Below are 17,756 nucleotides of genomic sequence, written 5' to 3' on the forward strand. Positions count from 1 at the left end.
GTGATAAATTAATTCTGCTGGAGAAGGCCACAAGTTACACCAAAGGCACTTCACCTGAACGACACGCCGCTATCAGTGCACATGCCTCGTCTCTTTTGCCCACATACTTTTGATAGTGATGTGAGGCTTTAAGTACTCAGGCGGCTCGTTCGTCTTCTCCGAACGGAAGCTTGATATTTCGGGCGAAACTCTGATATGACAACAACGACAACAACGTCCCTTGAATAATGGCAGCAAATTTCGTCCCCCTCCAGGTGTGGGTTATCTGTCCGAATACTAGTCGGGAGCACAGAATTACAGTATAACACTGTCTCGGGCTGTTCGGAACCTCGTAAAATATGATCAAAAGGTGTGGCTGGGAATAGAAAAAGAGGTAGTGCTGTTCTTGGTGGCACAAGTTATGGTGACAGAGTTCATGAGTGACAACCATTTCCCTATTCACCCACATGTACAGCCCCCGTCAAAAGTATACAGCCCAAGGGGTTTGCTCACGGGGCCTGCAGCGTGCCCACTTATGCATCCTAAGCGACCGTAATCTCTCGAACCATAAATGGCTTCGAGTCCTCAATCTTGCCAAGCTTTAGACTGCTAGATGTGCTAGGGATCCGCGCAAAACAGTTTAGAAACAAATCCCTTGGTCTGTATACTTTAGACGGGGACTGTAAATACTCCCCTCGATCAGGCAACAGAAACTAGAGTTCACATACATTACAATATCTATTCACAAACTTTCTAATAAACTGATCTGTGGGGCACAGTGTTGGCAGTTTTGTTAAAAAGGACTTGGAAGCGACCAGTAAAGTTCACGCAGCCTGTTCCGTTATTCTTTCGCTTTCAGTTCGATTTGAGAAGGAGAGTCTCACCTCGTGCACCACTTCATTAATTTGCTGGCGTCGAACACGGCGAAAAGGAGCAGGAAGAATGTGTTCCACAGCCCCACGCAGGCGTACATGGCGTAGAAGTCTATGTCGAAGTCTTCGCAGATGTTGTAGATAACTGCGGGGGGTTAGAGGAGTCGACGTAAGACTTATTTCCTTTCATCTAGTCATTGTAGACTACGGCAAATAAACAAAGCAAACATTAGACGTGTTAGCATCTTTCTCATCTACTTACGAGAGTTGCTTGTATATTTCATTGTTGCTTATTGAAAGCAGTGTGCCTTGATGCGAAATACACGGCAGTTACTTGAGGCGGAGTACCCGGGTTCGAACCCGACCGCGGCGGCCGCGTTTCGATGGAGGCCAAACGCAAGAGGCGCCCGTGTGCTGTGCGATGTCAGTGCACGTTAAAGATCCCCAGGTGGTCGAAATTATTCCACTACGGCACCTCTTTTTCTCTTTCAGTCCCTCCTTTATCCCTTCCCTTACGGCGCGGTTCAGGTGTCCGCCGAGATATGTGAGACAGATACTGCGCCATTTCCTCTCCTCAAAAACCAATTTAATTTACTTCCATTGCTTAACAGTAAGAGTTAGAAAGCGAGGGAGGATCACGGTGCAAGAGGCAGACACGACGTGTCCTTGATATTTGTCCAGTGTCTCTGTCCCATGTAACGTGTCCTCATGTTTACTAAACATCGATCCCATGTGCCTCACTTGGGCCGTGGTCCTCCTCCGCATCGTAGCCGTTCTTATGTTTCACTACCATACAGCAAGCTTACCGCAGCTCCCTGATTAGGCTTATCTCTCGGTTTGAGCACAATTGCACTTTGATCGAACTGAGGCGTACAGCCGGCCAAATCTTTAGCTGGCTTACGTGACGGCCGCGTTTTTCGTGCTCCTGCAGCTTACGACGGAGCAAACTAGCGAAAATATCAAATCTAAGCACAGGGTCTACTAATCCCGTGCTTAATATTGAGCTTTCCGTAAGTTTGCTTCATCCCAAAGCGCGGGAGCACAGAAAGAGCGGCCGTCGCGCACGCCAGCTAAATATTTGGCCGGCTGTTTGGTTTGGTTTGGCTTATTGGGGTTCAATATCCCGAAGCAACTCAGGCTATGAGGGACGCCGTAGTGAAGGGCTCCGGAAATTTCGATCAGTCGGGGTTCTTTAACGTGCACTGATATCGCACAGCACACGGGCCTCTGGAATTTCGTCTTCATCGAAATTCAGCCGCCGCGGCTGGGATCGAACCCGCGTCTTTCGGGTCAGCAGCCTAGCGCCGTAACCACTGAGCCACCATGGTGGGGCATTTGGCCGGCTGTACATTCCTTGCATTTAGCGCAACGTGCCAAAAGATTTCCAGGTGCATTGATATTTCTGCATTTTGCGTTTGCGGTCTCTGACTTTTTCGCTAATACATACTTTGGACCGCATGATAGCGGCATCTTATATACCACTCTTTCGCAGCAATCAACAAACTTTTTTGCATGCCTGACAACACAAAACGCTTCTTGTTTAGGCTGATCGCAATCGGTACCCTTTATGTACACGCCTTTTAATTTAATTTTCATAGTGCAAAAATGTAAACTTACACATCGCGCCGTTCATCAAATGTTTTAGTTTATGCGGAAGTGCAGGAATGGACGGGATCACCGCAGGCTTCTTTCTTTCGTTCGCTTGGACGTGGTTCCTTGCTTTAACTGATCTGCTTAGTGCTTTCTCTGATACGGGCACAAACAGTGCTTTTGGGCAACCTGTTCTTTTTTAAAAATCTTGCCGCCTATACACTGAACCTACTTTGCACCGTGTGGTTGTTGGACTCTATTATAGCCTGCCCGAAACACGGCAGGGCCGTACGGAATTACGCCCTCCTCATTTCACGTTATGCACTCCCAGCACAACAGCACAAGCGTGGTTCGAGAGTTAAAGCTAGATAAAAAAAAACTGCAAGTTGCTGTTTGTGGGGACCTCATGGGCAAACCTCAGCCTTGCTTGTACCTTTCGACACGATAAGAGAGATGTAGCCCTGATTATGTGCTCCTGGAATTTTGTTTTCACTTGGAATGCCTCCCGTATAAGAGTGTACTCCAGAAAAAAACTTTCAGGTGACAGTTTGCGCATTCGTGTTCTGCGCCTTTTCTCGTTATATTGTCGAAATTTCGAAAAGCGCGACAATAGAAGGATATTATGCCTATGTTATCTCCAAGGATATAACTAACCATAAAATACAAGTTTGTACACAGTGCACAAATTATACTGTATACTGCATATACTCACCGGAATGATCTTTTTATTTGTCAGTACTTATCATAGGTTATATTTCCAGCATCACATTGCACAACCCCAGCGTCGCCGGCACTTCTAAACGTTAAGGCCTCTTTACGAAGAGGCCGATACTTGCCGATGAAATAAATCCCTGACACCCACTTTAATTGAATCGTCTCGCAGTTTTTTCAAAGCTCACTCAAAAGCCATGCATCCGTTAACTCAGTCGTGTGGCCTCAGCTGATAACCAGAGATTCCAATTCAAAATGCGATAAATATTTCAGTCGTTATGTCATAACCAAGCGCCTTCTGGTCGTAGCAACCACATGTAGTATCACGCGGCATTCCGCCAGGACGAAAAGAGACCGTGCAGTGCTACAGAGCCCGATATTGCAATGACTAAATTTGATTTATTGATTTGATTTATTGGGGTTTTAGCGTCCCAAAGCGACTCAGGCTATGAGGGACGCCGTAGTGAAGGGCTCCGGAAATTTCGACCACCTGGGCTTCTTTAGCGTGCACAGTACGCGGACCTTTAGAATTTCGCCTTCATCGAAATTCAGCCGCCGCGACCGGGATCGAACCCGCGTCTTTCGGGCCAGCAGCCGAGCGCCGTAACCACCGAGCCACCGCGGCGGGTGCAATGACTAAAATCGTGTAGCTATAGTACAGTTAACATTCTAAGACAGTACGGGAACTTTTCTCGTGACGGCGTGTTCTTGAACTGGGTTCGTTTGTGCCAGGGATGCTTACCCTTAATGTACAGGCTGAGAGGGGCAGTGGTCATGAGGATCACCAACGGCTGACCACCGAACAGGGCGAAGGAGAGGCCGCCGATGGTTTGGCTGATGATGCACTTGCGGACGTCTGTCCGCAAGGGACAAGGGAAAGGGGGAAAGAGAACAACAGTATTAGCCACGTCTCTAACCGCGACCAAGATAAAAGTGAGAGAGCCTTACCTCCTACATCAGCCAAGGAAAATGAAAGCAAGGAGAGAGGTGTGACAGGGTGAGGTAGAAGCAAGAGAAAGAAGTCGAGATGAAGTGTTAGAGGAGCAAGTGCAAGAAAAAGGCAAAGCTTGCTTGAGATAAGTTAGGGGATGGCACTGGGATGAAATCGCCATCGTGGAGCAGAGATCCTGTACCCTGAGCTTGGCGCATGATAACCTTAGATGCTTATGCGCCATTAAACCCAACACAACACAACACACAAAAAGAATCGTTCCGGCTTAAGGGCGCCACTCGACATTGCCTCGCTCAGCCAGCTATTGCTGGCCGCCCTTCGTACAACGAGTGCCCGAATGTGGCGGGGGTCCTGGTTTGAGCCGTCGTCCTTTTCTGCTAGGGCGTCTTGGCATGTGGTTGGTGTCCTTGATTCGAAAATTGATACCGAAAAGCCACGCATCTGCTCCTATCTGTCCCTAAACATTTTTATGCACTTTTCGTTCTTCTTTAAAGTTACCAGCAGCTATGTTCAAGCATCATTTGGGCGACTTACGTTGGTAAAGGTACCACTGATGCTTCGCGATGCGGACGGTCGTGAACGCTTAATATGAGTGTACTTAGTGAATACCTGCATCGCCTTGATGGTATTACGACTAACCAAGAGAATATTATAGAAGGAGTCTTCATAGGCACTGCAAGATAGCTGACATAAAAAAATTATACATGCAAAGAATTTCTGCTTAGTATGGTCCGTGCACTTTGTGAGCAATAGCGCTACGCTGCAGCTTCGTTTTTATCTTGAGGCCGTAGAACTGACGGCACATGCATACCCAATTCTGTCGGTCCATAGTCCTGGTATTTGTTTGGGCACACTTTTGAACTCATTCTTTAATGACGCTATCTGGCAATTGAAGTTATATTGATCGCAATGGTCGTAAAAGGTCGCATGCTTTTCTTGTGACGACATACTTGAACAGCACTTCTATGTCGTAATTTTGGTGGTATAGACACTTTTTTTTGAAACCCTGCTAAAAGTGTCATATAAACGTATGAACAGTGTCAGTAAGAAAATAAAAGCCATTGAGCATATGGTTCGTTCCGCGCAAAGGTATTTTGTCTGGTTGGAGAAATGAATGCTTCTTGGCTCCTTGTATAGGCGGAGGGGGACCTCAATAGAATGACCAAAGAAGCACACGCCTACCATAATCATTAACAGCAGCCACTTTCCCCTAGAAGCGTCAAACATCCAAGCACCATCAAAATGACCGCTGGTGCAGGGTACTTGGTTTTATGGTCTTTGAGCCATTGAGGCTTGTCACGTGACCTGGCGCCAGATGTGGCACACGCACAAGATAGCGGACATAAACGAGCTTGAGGTAAGGCGTAATTCATTACGTTGAATAGGTTTAAACGAACAATCTCAGTTTACAGATTAGGCACCACTAATCTGCACTGCTGCGCGAACTGTCCCCGGCTTTTGTTTTACGGCTAGAGCTCTGTCCCTTAGGTTTTACTTGGGTCGGGAGTGATTCTTTGCTCGTGCCACATTTAAGCCGGTCCGACGTTCATGTCACATGACGTCACGCAGCAATACGAGTGTAACGCGGAGGCAAGCGCAGCTGGCATGACGTCATAGCGTGGAAGAGAGGAAAGGAAGCCGACGCAGCAGCAGCTGCGCACGCCTGGAGGTACGTTATACCAGCTGTAAGGTTACTCTTGTTTACTCTGGAAATTTGCGTCCACCCGCCGGAGAAAAAAATATACGGGAAATACTTCTCTAAAACACACTTGAAGGAGCACATGTCCGCGAGCACGCCGCAACGCAAGGCACCGGTCCTCCTTTCCCGATGAGCCTGGCGATGCGGTGAACTACACCTTAGGTTCATTACAGGAAAACAGTGGTTAATCTAGGCAGCAACCAATTTAGGTAAGCAAAGTGACGGCTACTACAGAATTTAACCATAACCTATGCCGGAGGTTAGCTAAGTTGTCGCCGAGATTACTTTTACGCAAAAATGAATTCTCTGGCCCTCATTAGGCCCTGGATTGCGCGAGGGCTGGAACTTATCTCTGGCGGCTAATACGTACAGATGATTTGTGAGGAGGCGGCATGATATGTATAAAAGCATATTCTTCCCTCGGTTGTTGATGAAGAAGGAAAAAATTGCCCCGCGGCCAAGTGTCCGGGTTTAGAGCTGATAATGACGCAACTCTTCTAAGTCAGCACCATTCGATCACCGCATTTGAGATCGTGAAGAGACGCTACCAGTTCATAAGTTTCAGCTGTGAGCTGATCGTTGTACACTCTCCATCACTGTTGCGTAGAGCACTCTAGCGGTGTTCTGCCTTTCAAACAAAGCGACATCCCGCCGCATCTGCAACTATTGCTACTGTTGCAACCATTGACACAACACTGGCTGCAAGTTGGGCCATTTAAGCCTGCACGTGCTTTGGACACGAGAACTTTGCCTGCGTGCCATGGTCTAGTGTTGCTTTTGTTGCCTGGTGCTCACTCCTCAAGCGCTCTACAAAAGGGTAGGGCATGCCGTACAATATTGTACACTGATCATCATGCTTAACACGCACTGGTTTCATCAAACATTGAGGCTGCAATGTTGAATCGTCTTACAAGCCTTGTGTGCCTGAAAACTAAATTGATATTCGCTCTTCTTATCTTTAGGGTGCTCATTACGCGTTTTTGTTTTCTGCGAAAGTCCTTACTGAAAGATTGATGCAGATATTTTAAGGCACTTGTATTTGTTTTCTCTATGTACCTACATATCCCTACTTGGCCTCGAGTAGGTTGCAATGCAACCGATACCGTATTCTTTAGTTCGGCATACATAGGGGTCATTACGACTACCGTCTGATCCACGTTCTGAGTGATTTTATACCTTCGGCGAAAAACCTTTCCATGGTCGATTTTGTCATACTTAGCGCACGTGGACTTCGAGGATAGACCGATGACCATGATAGGCTGGTTTCCGCCTGACTTGTGCTTGAAGTCTATGAAGCCTGTAGCAGTCATCTATCAATTCTTTTCTGTTGCGTGGTACGTTTAAGTGGGTATTATCAAGATTGAGTTTTCTGGAGCGCAAAACGTGCTTTCAAACGGTCAGACTCAGACAGTAACGAACGCTTGGATGATAAAGCGTACATGCTTGTAAATCAATACGTTCGGCAAACTTTGGCAGTTGCAAGCTAAGCCACACTGCAGAAGCGTTCGATAACTCCATTAGCGTTAGGCATTCCGGTTGCCTGATGTGACCATACCGCACATGCCAGTTAAGGAGGTTTCTCAAAATTCATGGTGTCCTCCCCACCGATAAACGAAACCTTTGTGACCTGCAGAAAATTGACGTGATAACAATATCGACGTTTCAGAAATATATGCAAAGTGTACATCTTTACCGCCTAGTTTAACTGGCGCTAAGCACGTTAGGAAGAATATAAGGTAGTGATGTTGAATGCACTACATGATGCCAGCTCTGTATTTCTGCGAAATCCACTGGCTTGTGTTGATTCCGAACGTTTTTTGGTTAGATTCAGAATTCGGAAGCAATCGTGCTTTTTCATCATGCTGTACGCTTGACAACCATTAAATACCATGTGGTTGCTGTATAGCTGAGGCAAGCTTCACTGTGGAGCCATGAAAACAAGTACTGTTACTACAGGAAAACTTCAAAATTGTTGATACATCCTCGGTCTCTTCGTTAAATACTGAAAGTTTCCATATGACTAGCTGCATAATTCCATACGTTTCCGTAATAAATTTTATGGAGTCAGTATGGAACATGTGGTGTCGGTATGGACTATATGGAAACACTTATGGAAACCTACGGACTTTATATGCGTTCATGTACGTGATATGGAAATTGCATATAAATTAAAATGCTTATCGACTCCATACAGACAAGATCATCATCATCATCATCATCATCAGCCTGACTACGCCCACTGCAGGGCAAAGGCTTCTCCCATGTCTCTCCAATTAACCCTGTCCTTTGCCAATTGCGGCTACCGTATCCCCGCAAACTTCTCAATTTCATCCGGCCACCTAACTTTCTGCCGCCCCCTGCTACGCATGCCTTTTCTTGGAATCCACTCGGTTACCCTTAAGGACCAGCGGTTATCTTGCCTTCGCATTACATGTCCTGCCCAAGCCCATTTCTTGCTCTTGATTTCGACTAGGATGTCATTAACGCGCGTTTGTTCTCTCACCCACTCCGCCCGCTTCCGATCTCTTAACGTTACACATATCATTTTTCTTTCCATAGCTCGCTGCGTTGTCCTTAAGCTGAACCCCATTTATTAAACAAGATATATATATATATATATATATATATATATATATATATATATATATATATATATATATATATATATATATATATATATATATATATATATATATATCCATACTTAATGGGCACCATATTCCAAAAATTCTATACGAGCGGCTCATATGGACAGTTTCAGTAAGGCTGACAAGCCGAGTGTCCAGGATTGGACGTGAAACAATGCTTAGTTATAACCACGGACAACTCGCCTATTTTCCCCTTGGTGTTCGTGTCGTTCAGCGCTCCGAAGGCAATGGTTGGCAGGAGGCAGGCGAAGTACAGAAAGAAAATGGTGGAGATGGTCTTGTAGATTGTCCGGTGGCCTACCACTCCTGCATAGAGTGAACAGGACGAAGAGGAAGCAATAATCAGTGGTCGTGAGCACCGCGCCACTGTAGGACTGTACGCATCTGGTAGAAAAATTCAGAGGGCACTTTGGCTCTCTAAAGTGCTGCAAAGCGAAAGCCTTTCCTGGCGCACTGTTAGGCATTGACTGCGATACTGTGCTGTACTAGTGCTTTATTCGACTACACACTGACTACACATTACAACTATACACTTTGACTGCCGATTTGACTGCTTCTTTAGCACGACTCTCTCTCAGCTTCGAGGAGTTCGGTTGTATCCATGGCTCTGTTCACAGTAATGAGGTATGTAATGTGGTCACCCACGGACACCTTACGCCCCCTGTCGGAGCGGACAACAACTATTTCTTATTAGTTGTCGTCTGCTCCAAAAGGGGGCGTAAGGCATCCGTTGGTGGCCTCATTACTTCGAATCCGCGCATTCTGACGTCATAACCATTTCGACCAACCAAAAAGCGTGACACCTCTGCTGACAACCTTTTGTCGACAACGATGACGCATTAAAGGCTTTCGCCTTAAAAACAATAGAACCGTGCCAGAAATACGACAAAATGTTTTGTCGTTCTGTCGTAGCGACAAATTTCACTGTTGGTTTGTCGTATTTTTTAGTAGTACTGTAGTTTTTTTCTGTACACTCTAAACCCGCATACGCCTATATGGGAGTAGAAAGGGAGTGATCAGTCCCTAGAGCACTTCCTTTCATAAAAATGAGTGCGCTGGAGGAGAGCTTATTCCCTTTTACTCCTTTGTGTATAGAGTGTAGCACCTATCTCTAGTCTGTAGTTCTGTAGTACTTTTCTGTGGCAACTACACAATATGCAGTTTATTTATTTATTTACCCTAAAGACCCAGAAGAGGGCATTACATAGGGGGGAATGGTTAAAATAAAGCACACATAACTAATCAACTCATAACAAATGATGGTCAATATACAGAAGGCAGAGTTTGGTAACATTTGGTTAAGTGCAGTATAACACATTGAAACAGCAAAATTCAACACGTTCAAACAAGTGAGTAATAATTAGGGCAAAATAAGTAACTACAAATACAATGGCACACAAAAGAGGCTCCGGAGCTGTTCAGCACAGAAGAAATGGCAAAGCAAAAAAAAAGGACCGCCAAATAGTTACGGTCGTCATAACACGGTAAATCATCTAGCACTCTATGACGCATTTTCCGTGTTCAGAAATGTTAGTAAAGCTGTTTGAAAAGATGATAATTCAGTATGGCCGACAATGCTGGATGGCAATGAGTTCCATTCATTTATTGACAAAACCAGCGGTGACTTCTGATATTTTAGTGTGCTAGCGAAAATCGGACGTACCTTATGCGCATGATCCAGGCGAGCTGAACAATGAGGTGCAGGAAAGATATGATTTCGGGAGAATGGCGTTTCGCTATAGTATAAGGTGTGAAATAATGACAACCGGGCGAACTTTCTACGTGTAGCTAGAGGTTGAAGATTCATGGCTTGCTTCATTGCTGATACGCTTTGATGACGTGAGTAGGATGACAGTATGAATCTGACGGCTTTACTTTGCACTGTTTCTAGAGCATTTGTAAGAATCGCGTGGGAGGGGTTCCATATAACAGAAGCGTATTCAACAGATGACCTGATAAGCGTTGTATAAGCGCTGTGCCGTGTTTCAGCGTTCGCAAGGGGTAAACGGCGTTTCAAGAGACCAATTTTTTAAAAGGCTTTATTAGTTATGTATTCAATGTGAGCATCCCAGGTTACTAAAAGTTCATGGGCACAAGATTCCGGGAACCTATTGGGATGACAAAAAAAATTCTGTTGTGTTTTTTGACTGGGCATGGACGCAGCTGAGCGGTGAAGAAACTTGTTGCATGAGCACCGACTAAAAGGTCCGCGGTTAGAAACTGTAGCTGCGCACTATCTTTGCTATGTGTCGTCCAAGCACGTTCGTATTGTGCTCTGATGTGAGGGTATGCGGGCCGCTGCTATCCGTTCCTCAGCCACCGCGCAATACTCTTCTGTGGTTAGGATATGAATACTGCGACGGTATTTAAAGGTGCGGTGAAGAGGAATCTGAACTCGTCTTTTTGCCGCGGGAGCTCAATCCACACGTTCCCAGCATTCTTAGAAACTTCGACTTATTGCCGTGTGTGGCCGATTTCCCTAATTAAATCGAATTAACGTCCGGCTCCCGCCTTTATTTTTTGAATTCTCCCCGTACGGTGGGCGGAGTCGACCGACGCGGGGAGTGCCTTTCAGCCAGCTCCGTGGAGGCTCTGCTTCGCTTTATTTTGTGTTTTAGGTTTCCATGAATATATAGTTTCATTCGCAGATAACATAGCCGCAAAATAAGCCGGCAGAAAAAAAAATACGCGGGGACTATTTGCTACTACGGATTACGTATTACTCCGCCGATGGCAGAGCGGCAAGCCGCCACGGGACTGGGTGAAAGGCATGCGTTGCAAAGAATAGAGTGGCGTCGTGGCTGCTTTGACTTCCAGTTACTTCTCGTTGCGTGGCCTGTCTTGTGTGCGGTTCCCATTCACTTCCAGTTACTTCTCCTAGTCTGGCTGCCTTCACTTCTCAACCGTTTTCTGTTACCCTCAGCGCCGTTAACTGCTTCAAGCTGTTACTGTGAAAAAGTCCTTAGCAAACCTCCGCGTGAAGCTCGGCTGTAGAAGTGAGCGTAGAGAACAGGATCACTTCTTGTCGTCGGCACATCTGACTACGATATTAGAGTCTGTTAAGCTCTGATCGAGGTTAAGCTGACCTGACTTGTCCGCGCCGCAGGTGGAAGTTAATGAAGACGACGATGCGCAAAGAACAGCGCGTGAATGCGTTCCAGTTTGACACTATGGCGTGATCGGCTGCGGCGATAGTGCTCTCGTGCAGTGGCCAGCGAAGCTGATCTCTTCGCGCCACCGCGGGTTCGAATCCCAGTAGCGGCAATATTCATTCTATTTCTGCATGGGTTGTTGCTATGAGAGTTGACCAAGGTCACCCTCAAGGTCACCCTTCCATTGGCTACAGCTGGCGCGAAGCTGCTCTGAACATCGTTTCGCTCTGAACTCACCCGAGCTTCCTCCTATTGGCTGCAGCTTGCGCGACGTTCCTCCGAACTAACCCGAGCTTACCCGAGTTAGTCCGAGGCTTCACACAAGATTCTTGGTTGGGATTGTGTTAAGAAGTGCTTTCACACTACACCGGTTTGTGACAACTGCTTCCCTTAGGGGCAGTGCCATACGCTTAACGTTATAGGAGCGCGCCGACAAACGCTCACTGCGGAAGTTTCCGTGAACCATGTCTGTCGACATCGTAGTGTAAGCGGTACTTCACGAGCCTACGTTCAGACAGAAACCTTACATATTTAGTTAAAAGTAAAGAAGGCAGAGTGTTTTCTTCTGAGTCCCGTTAGTGGGCAGATAGATGCGGCACACTTAGAGTTCCAAACATCGGGAGGGTGGGGAAAACTCTTGCCGTAGCTCCTGTCGGAACATTTCAAGCATCAGAGGTGCGCTATTTCTTCAACTAAAGCGGTCAAAAAGAATCCCTGAGGCCTGAAGACTTTTGACCAAGGTTTAGATTAGACAAACCCCTACAAAAAGGTTTCATACAGTCTGTAGAGTGTCTATAGACTTCTTTATAATAAGTCTATAGACTGTCTATAGACAAATCCTAGAGAACAGTCTATAGGCATTACAAATGCCATAGACAGTCTATAGACAATGTATAGATTTATGGCCATACGCTTTTAGTAGACTTCTGTCTATAGACAGTCTATAGAGTATGAATGGACAAAAAGCAATATCTATAGAAAGTCAATAGAGTCAATAAGAAGTCCATAGACTGCCATAGACCATTTTTATAAGAGAATACTCCGGCCGAACAATTCAGGCAGTGAAAAGTGTAACCCACTCACCGTCTATATAGTCGCTGACGTAGTGCGACAACCGCCTCCGCAAGTCGTCGCTTAAACCTTGAGCGATCGGACACCTACGAGGCTGTTGTTGCAGCCGCAGACGTCGACACGCAGCGGAAGAGAACGGGGAAAAGAAAGCACTTGGTCAGAAGCGTAGCGCTTTCACAGTGCAAGTGCAGATTCTGCGGCATTCAGCTTTGCAAAGAGACTACTGCAGGGATCCCGGGAAAGCTACTCGCCAATCCGAATGCCGACCACACGGCAGTATTGCAAAAGGGCATCCACGGCAGATCTGCCTTTTTCCTTTTATTTGGTGGGGACGGGAAACTAGCTTTTCGCTTTAAACCTATTTCCACATTATAAGTTTCAGTTTCCCACTATATTAGTCTGGAAATGTGTGTTCAAGAGAGTTTGTCTTCGTTAATCAAGGTACTTTCCTGCATAACATTTGGATGTCTCAGTGTAGCTGCACGTATGTTAAAAATTACTCTATGATGTGGCACTGTCAACTTTCATAGGTACGCGAAAGTTATAGGTTTATTTCTAGTGAAAAAAGCAGTATGATGCAACAACTTCATTCGGTTTGTCATACAAATGTCATTAATTTTTGCAAAATCATACATTTTTCACACAACATTCATATAATATCATCAAATTGTATGACATTTGTATGACAAAACCTGTATGAGGTTATTGGATAATACAACTTTTTTCAGTACGGATTCATGGTGTGTTGCATCCGGATGTCTCATAGCAATTGGGTCGGTGACTGCGAACCAAGACCTACTGAACTAAAGACCTGCACATTTGGCACTGCTCCAGCGCGCATGTTCTAGTTCATGCCTTTTGCCGCTAGGAAAAGGCACCTACGGGAAGCGTGGCGCTACATTATACCTGTTGAACAAGATGGCTTCCTCCATCATTTTATTTCAAAGAAGGCAGTTTCGTCGTTTGTCCACGTAATCATTAACATCCATTTATCTATGCTAGGCACGGTGGTGCTGACGAAAAGAAAGCGGATAAAAAGAAAGACGTTTTTTATACTCATCCAGAGCGAAAAAAGTCGTTATTGTGGATATTTTTATCGTTGATGTTAAGATAGCAGAAGAAGACGAAACAAATGTATTAAATATCTTGCTCAAATTGGCAAACGATGATGATGATCATAGCAGACGAACAGGTCAACCGAGCGCCTTCAACGGCCAATAAGCTAACGAAAGTTGGCGCCGCACGCTGCTCCATAGGACCCCGCCATATGTGCAGGTCTGTAGTTCAGTAGGTCTTGCTGTGAACAATCTTTCTTATGCTTAAAACTGCTGCTAGTTCTGCAGCCATGGCGGCGGCAACGTAAGCCTCTTACTGAAACCTGGTTGTTTGATGGGGCTTCCTTAGACAGTATCTGTCATGCTATATTTTTGCGGTTTCCGGGAAGAAGACAAGTTTGTCGCTATGACTGTTATGAAAGCGACTACGTCCGGTGTCTTCTCTCTGTAGTTGAATTCTGAATGCAGTTGGGTTTCGTGTTATACGTGCTTCATTAATATTGGTTGATGGGTTAAATGGAGAACGGGTGGGGGGGGGGGTCACGATTTCGCCGTTTCAGATAACGGGTCTGTTTAGAAGCAAGTAATGTAGCCGGCTTAACATTGTCACGACTGACAATGTTGTTCGTGCCGAAATTGGCAAACGTTTCAGGACTACCCCAGGATCTGCGTTGTTCCAATGCTGCCGTGTGTTCCGCGTTCGAATTGGGCGACACTGCCATCTACTGTGCTACGTGGCATCCCTGCGCCTACGCCCTCACCTCACGCTTTCTTCGGGCGGCCTGCTGCTGGAGCAGAAGAGATGTGGGAGAGAGGGGGGAGGAGAGAGGAAGGAAAGAGAGAGAGAGTGGCCCCCGCAAGGGGAAGCTGCTCAAGGACGTCTCTCCATGCGGGTCAATGAAGCCAGCTTTGCTTTTTTTAAAAAAGAAATCCGAGGCTTTACGTCTCGGCCGAGTGTTATTTGTTATCGGGTGATTATTTATTTTAGGATCAATTACTCAGTGATCATTATTGCAAGATTCGGTAGAACTCTTTGTAAGTGGCACTACAACAGTAAACTGAAGGCACAGCGCACGAAAGACAGGACTAAGGCAGAGACAAACACAGTCTCTGCCTTAATCCTGTCTTTCGTGCGCTGTGCCTTCAGTTTGAACAATGTACCGACTAGCCCAGACAAATGCCTTACTACAGCAGTAAGCTGCTTTTATACAAAATCTATGATATATACTGTCGGGAGCAAATGCAGTGTACACCACACGAGCTTCGACTGATCGATCCGTATATTTACGGTATTAAGGCGAAAGCCTTTAATGCCTCATACTGTCGTTAGCCGAGGCGTCGGCAGATTTGTCCGCCTTTCGGCGTCACTGCTTAAAAAGAAACTGCGCCGAGGGTGGGAAACGAACCAGGGCCTTTGGCATTTGAAGCGAAGACGATACCACTCCGCCACGGAGGCTCAAGGTTCGAGCATGAATAAAGGCGCATCTACTGAATGCATGAGTTTCATAAATAAAATAAAAGGAATAAAGTCCACAAAAGGAAAAATAAAAATAAACATAAGAAAATAAACAAAAATAAAAATAAATAAAAATAAGATACGAAAATAAAATAAAAAACAATAAAAATAAGAAAAGGTGCAAAAATAAAAATAAAAACAAAATATGAAAAATAAAAAGTAAATAAAAACAAAATATGAAAAATAAAAAGTAAATAAAAACAAAATATGAAAAATAAAAAAGTAAATAAAAATAAACAGTGCGCCAGGAAACGCTTTCGCCTTGCAGCCCTTTAGAGAGCCAAAGTGCCCCCTGAATTTTTTTCTTCAAGCAGAACAGAAACAGATCACAACTAGGAAACCGGTGTGCATGCACCCTCCATTTCGACTGTCTTGACACCAGGTTCGGCTGTCACGTGGCGGTACAATGAAGTTTAGTCGAAACTTGCGTGGTATACAAAACCTTTGCTCCCGACTGTACAGGGCACCTGCGACACTCAAGAGTTCATTGCCCTCGTGACCGGAGCTGACATAAAACTGAGTTTCAGGAAATAAATGGCATTGATGTTGTTCTAGAGCTGTGGACGTCGAAGAGAAGCAATGTATTTATTGTGTATATGATGAATCTGAAATTACTGCCACAGGGCGCTAACTAAATAACAGGTTGTCAGCTTCGGTAACGAGTACGATGTGCTCTTTAGTTTGGAGAAATTTTCGGGACGGTAGAATGGCATCATGAATAAACAGGGGAGCATCACATGCACTTTCCTAGGGTTGAACAAAAAAAATGTTGATGTGGCTATTGTAACTAGGGAACTTACTCATAGTTCACCAGGTCCGGCAAGATGAAACTTGTTTTTTTTTTTAATTTCATATTTGTAAACAAAAACAGCAAGAAGACGAAAAAGCACAACGGACAGAGTGGAAAAGCACGAAGGACTCGCAACTACACTTTTGACCAAGAAAGGAACTTGAAGGCCCATTCCATGAAGCAGATTGGCACATGCTCTGCTGACAGTCTTCACTAAAACTCAATAACAGTAAAGCACAATCAAACTTTGTGACAGCACCCAACCACAGGCTTCATAAGCCTCCCAGGAATCACAGCGGCGTGTCATTGAGTGCGAATCAGTATTTCTTCACGCATCTGCCTTTCGTTTTTAAAGTGAAAAGAAATCACACGTCGCGGGAAAAAATGTGCAGCGGATAGGCTCGCGGTTATCAAAATCGAACTATGCATGACCAACACTAGAAGTCATAGTAAGCAACAGTTAGGAGAATCGATTCTTAAGTCTGCCTAAGTGTGTGTGTGCGTACCATTAGATGTTTTAAAGGGCCACGGAGAACATATTGAAAACGCAACTTCAATAATATAGGAAATGTCGGAAAATGAAATCTAAATATCGCCATCATTGGCCGTATTCACAAGAAAACTGCGGCTACGTTAAGACCGATATCTCTACGTGGATCTCTGAGGCTATGATACGCCACTAGGCCCTTTTAAACGATGGTCACGGAGTCCTTGCCGGTCATGACGTTTCGAGTTTGAATCGAATGGTTAGAAAATTTTGAAATCTGATTTTCCCTACAAAAATGCCGGAAAGACATCAACATAGCAAGAAAAAGCCTCAGAATTGATTTTCACCATGAACAAAAATAAGAGATAGTTGTGCTGAGTATGCTTTTAAATAGCTATAAACAACCGTGACAAACAGGGAACACTTAGTTGGTGCATGGGTTTTCCTTAACTCAAATATAACTAGAAGAGAGCTTATTTATAGCGAGAATTATGTGGACAACAAAGAATTCCTTTTTGTTGAACTCATCCATGCCGAAACGAAGACTGAAGCTGCAGTGAACGGTGGCGAGATTCGGCGAAGTATTGTTGGAATGTGCTTAAATACATTATGGTCTGTTCTTTGCCGTGCGAATGTGAAGTTTCGACTAGTTAAAAGCGACTGAGCAAATGTGGTTTCTGAGCCATGCTCTAGCGGTTGATAATAAACACTGCGCATTCACGCATCATCATTACCGCGCTGTAGCACTATGGTCAAGCGCAGCTTGCCAACATGCCGCTGCTAAGTACGCTAGTAACAACGAACCATGGTTCAGCATTATGATGCCAGTCGTTTTGGGCAATCACATGACGCGTTGCTCTGACGCGCATCCGCTGTGATTGGTCTATCTGTTCTTATGTTAACTGTTACGTTATTGTTTGTTTACAAAATAAAACTGTTTTGGGTTGCCCCTCGAATCGACTCGGTCGCTCCGTCACCAGCTACAAATGCACCACGAGTTCGGCCCTCCGCAGGGGACTCACTACGGCCACGTCTGCAGCATGCAATTTCTCAACAAACTCACTGCATTTCGAATATCAGAAAAATAGCAGCGCTAAAGCATGCAACCACAGAAGAAGAAAGAACAAGACACAAGCGCTGACTGTCAATTTTTTTTAGTCGACAGTTCAAGTTGACAGTTTTATTTAGTTCATTTCTTTTTAGAGTCAGCGGTTGTGTACTGTTCTTTCTTCTT

At 45.1% G+C, this 17,756-nt stretch overlaps 1 protein-coding gene across 3 annotated transcripts in view; it reads right to left on the minus strand.

Moving 5' to 3' along the window:
* LOC149366997 (solute carrier family 4 member 11-like) overlaps window positions 1-17,756 on the minus strand; it is a 138,101-nt gene that overhangs the window by 20,824 nt on the left and 99,521 nt on the right. The window contains exons 7-11 of one of the 3 annotated variants that reach the window (XM_089553534.1): window positions 14,491-14,514; window positions 12,687-12,768; window positions 8,634-8,757; window positions 3,895-4,010; window positions 864-996 (exon numbers count right to left, since the gene is read on the minus strand). In XM_089553534.1, coding sequence (XP_089409660.1) covers window positions 864-996; window positions 3,895-4,010; window positions 8,634-8,757; window positions 12,687-12,768; window positions 14,491-14,514 — 479 coding nt within the window. Of the gene's footprint in view, window positions 1-863; window positions 997-3,894; window positions 4,011-8,633; window positions 8,758-12,686; window positions 12,769-14,490; window positions 14,518-17,756 lie in introns of all 3 variants that reach the window. The other 2 variants (XM_089553527.1, XM_089553540.1) reach the window with 2 other exon arrangements.

Source organism: Amblyomma mixtum, chromosome 1 (genome assembly GCF_055824585.1).
Source record: "Amblyomma mixtum isolate Tamu chromosome 1, ASM5582458v1, whole genome shotgun sequence".
Taxonomy (NCBI): domain Eukaryota; kingdom Metazoa; phylum Arthropoda; class Arachnida; order Ixodida; family Ixodidae; genus Amblyomma; species Amblyomma mixtum.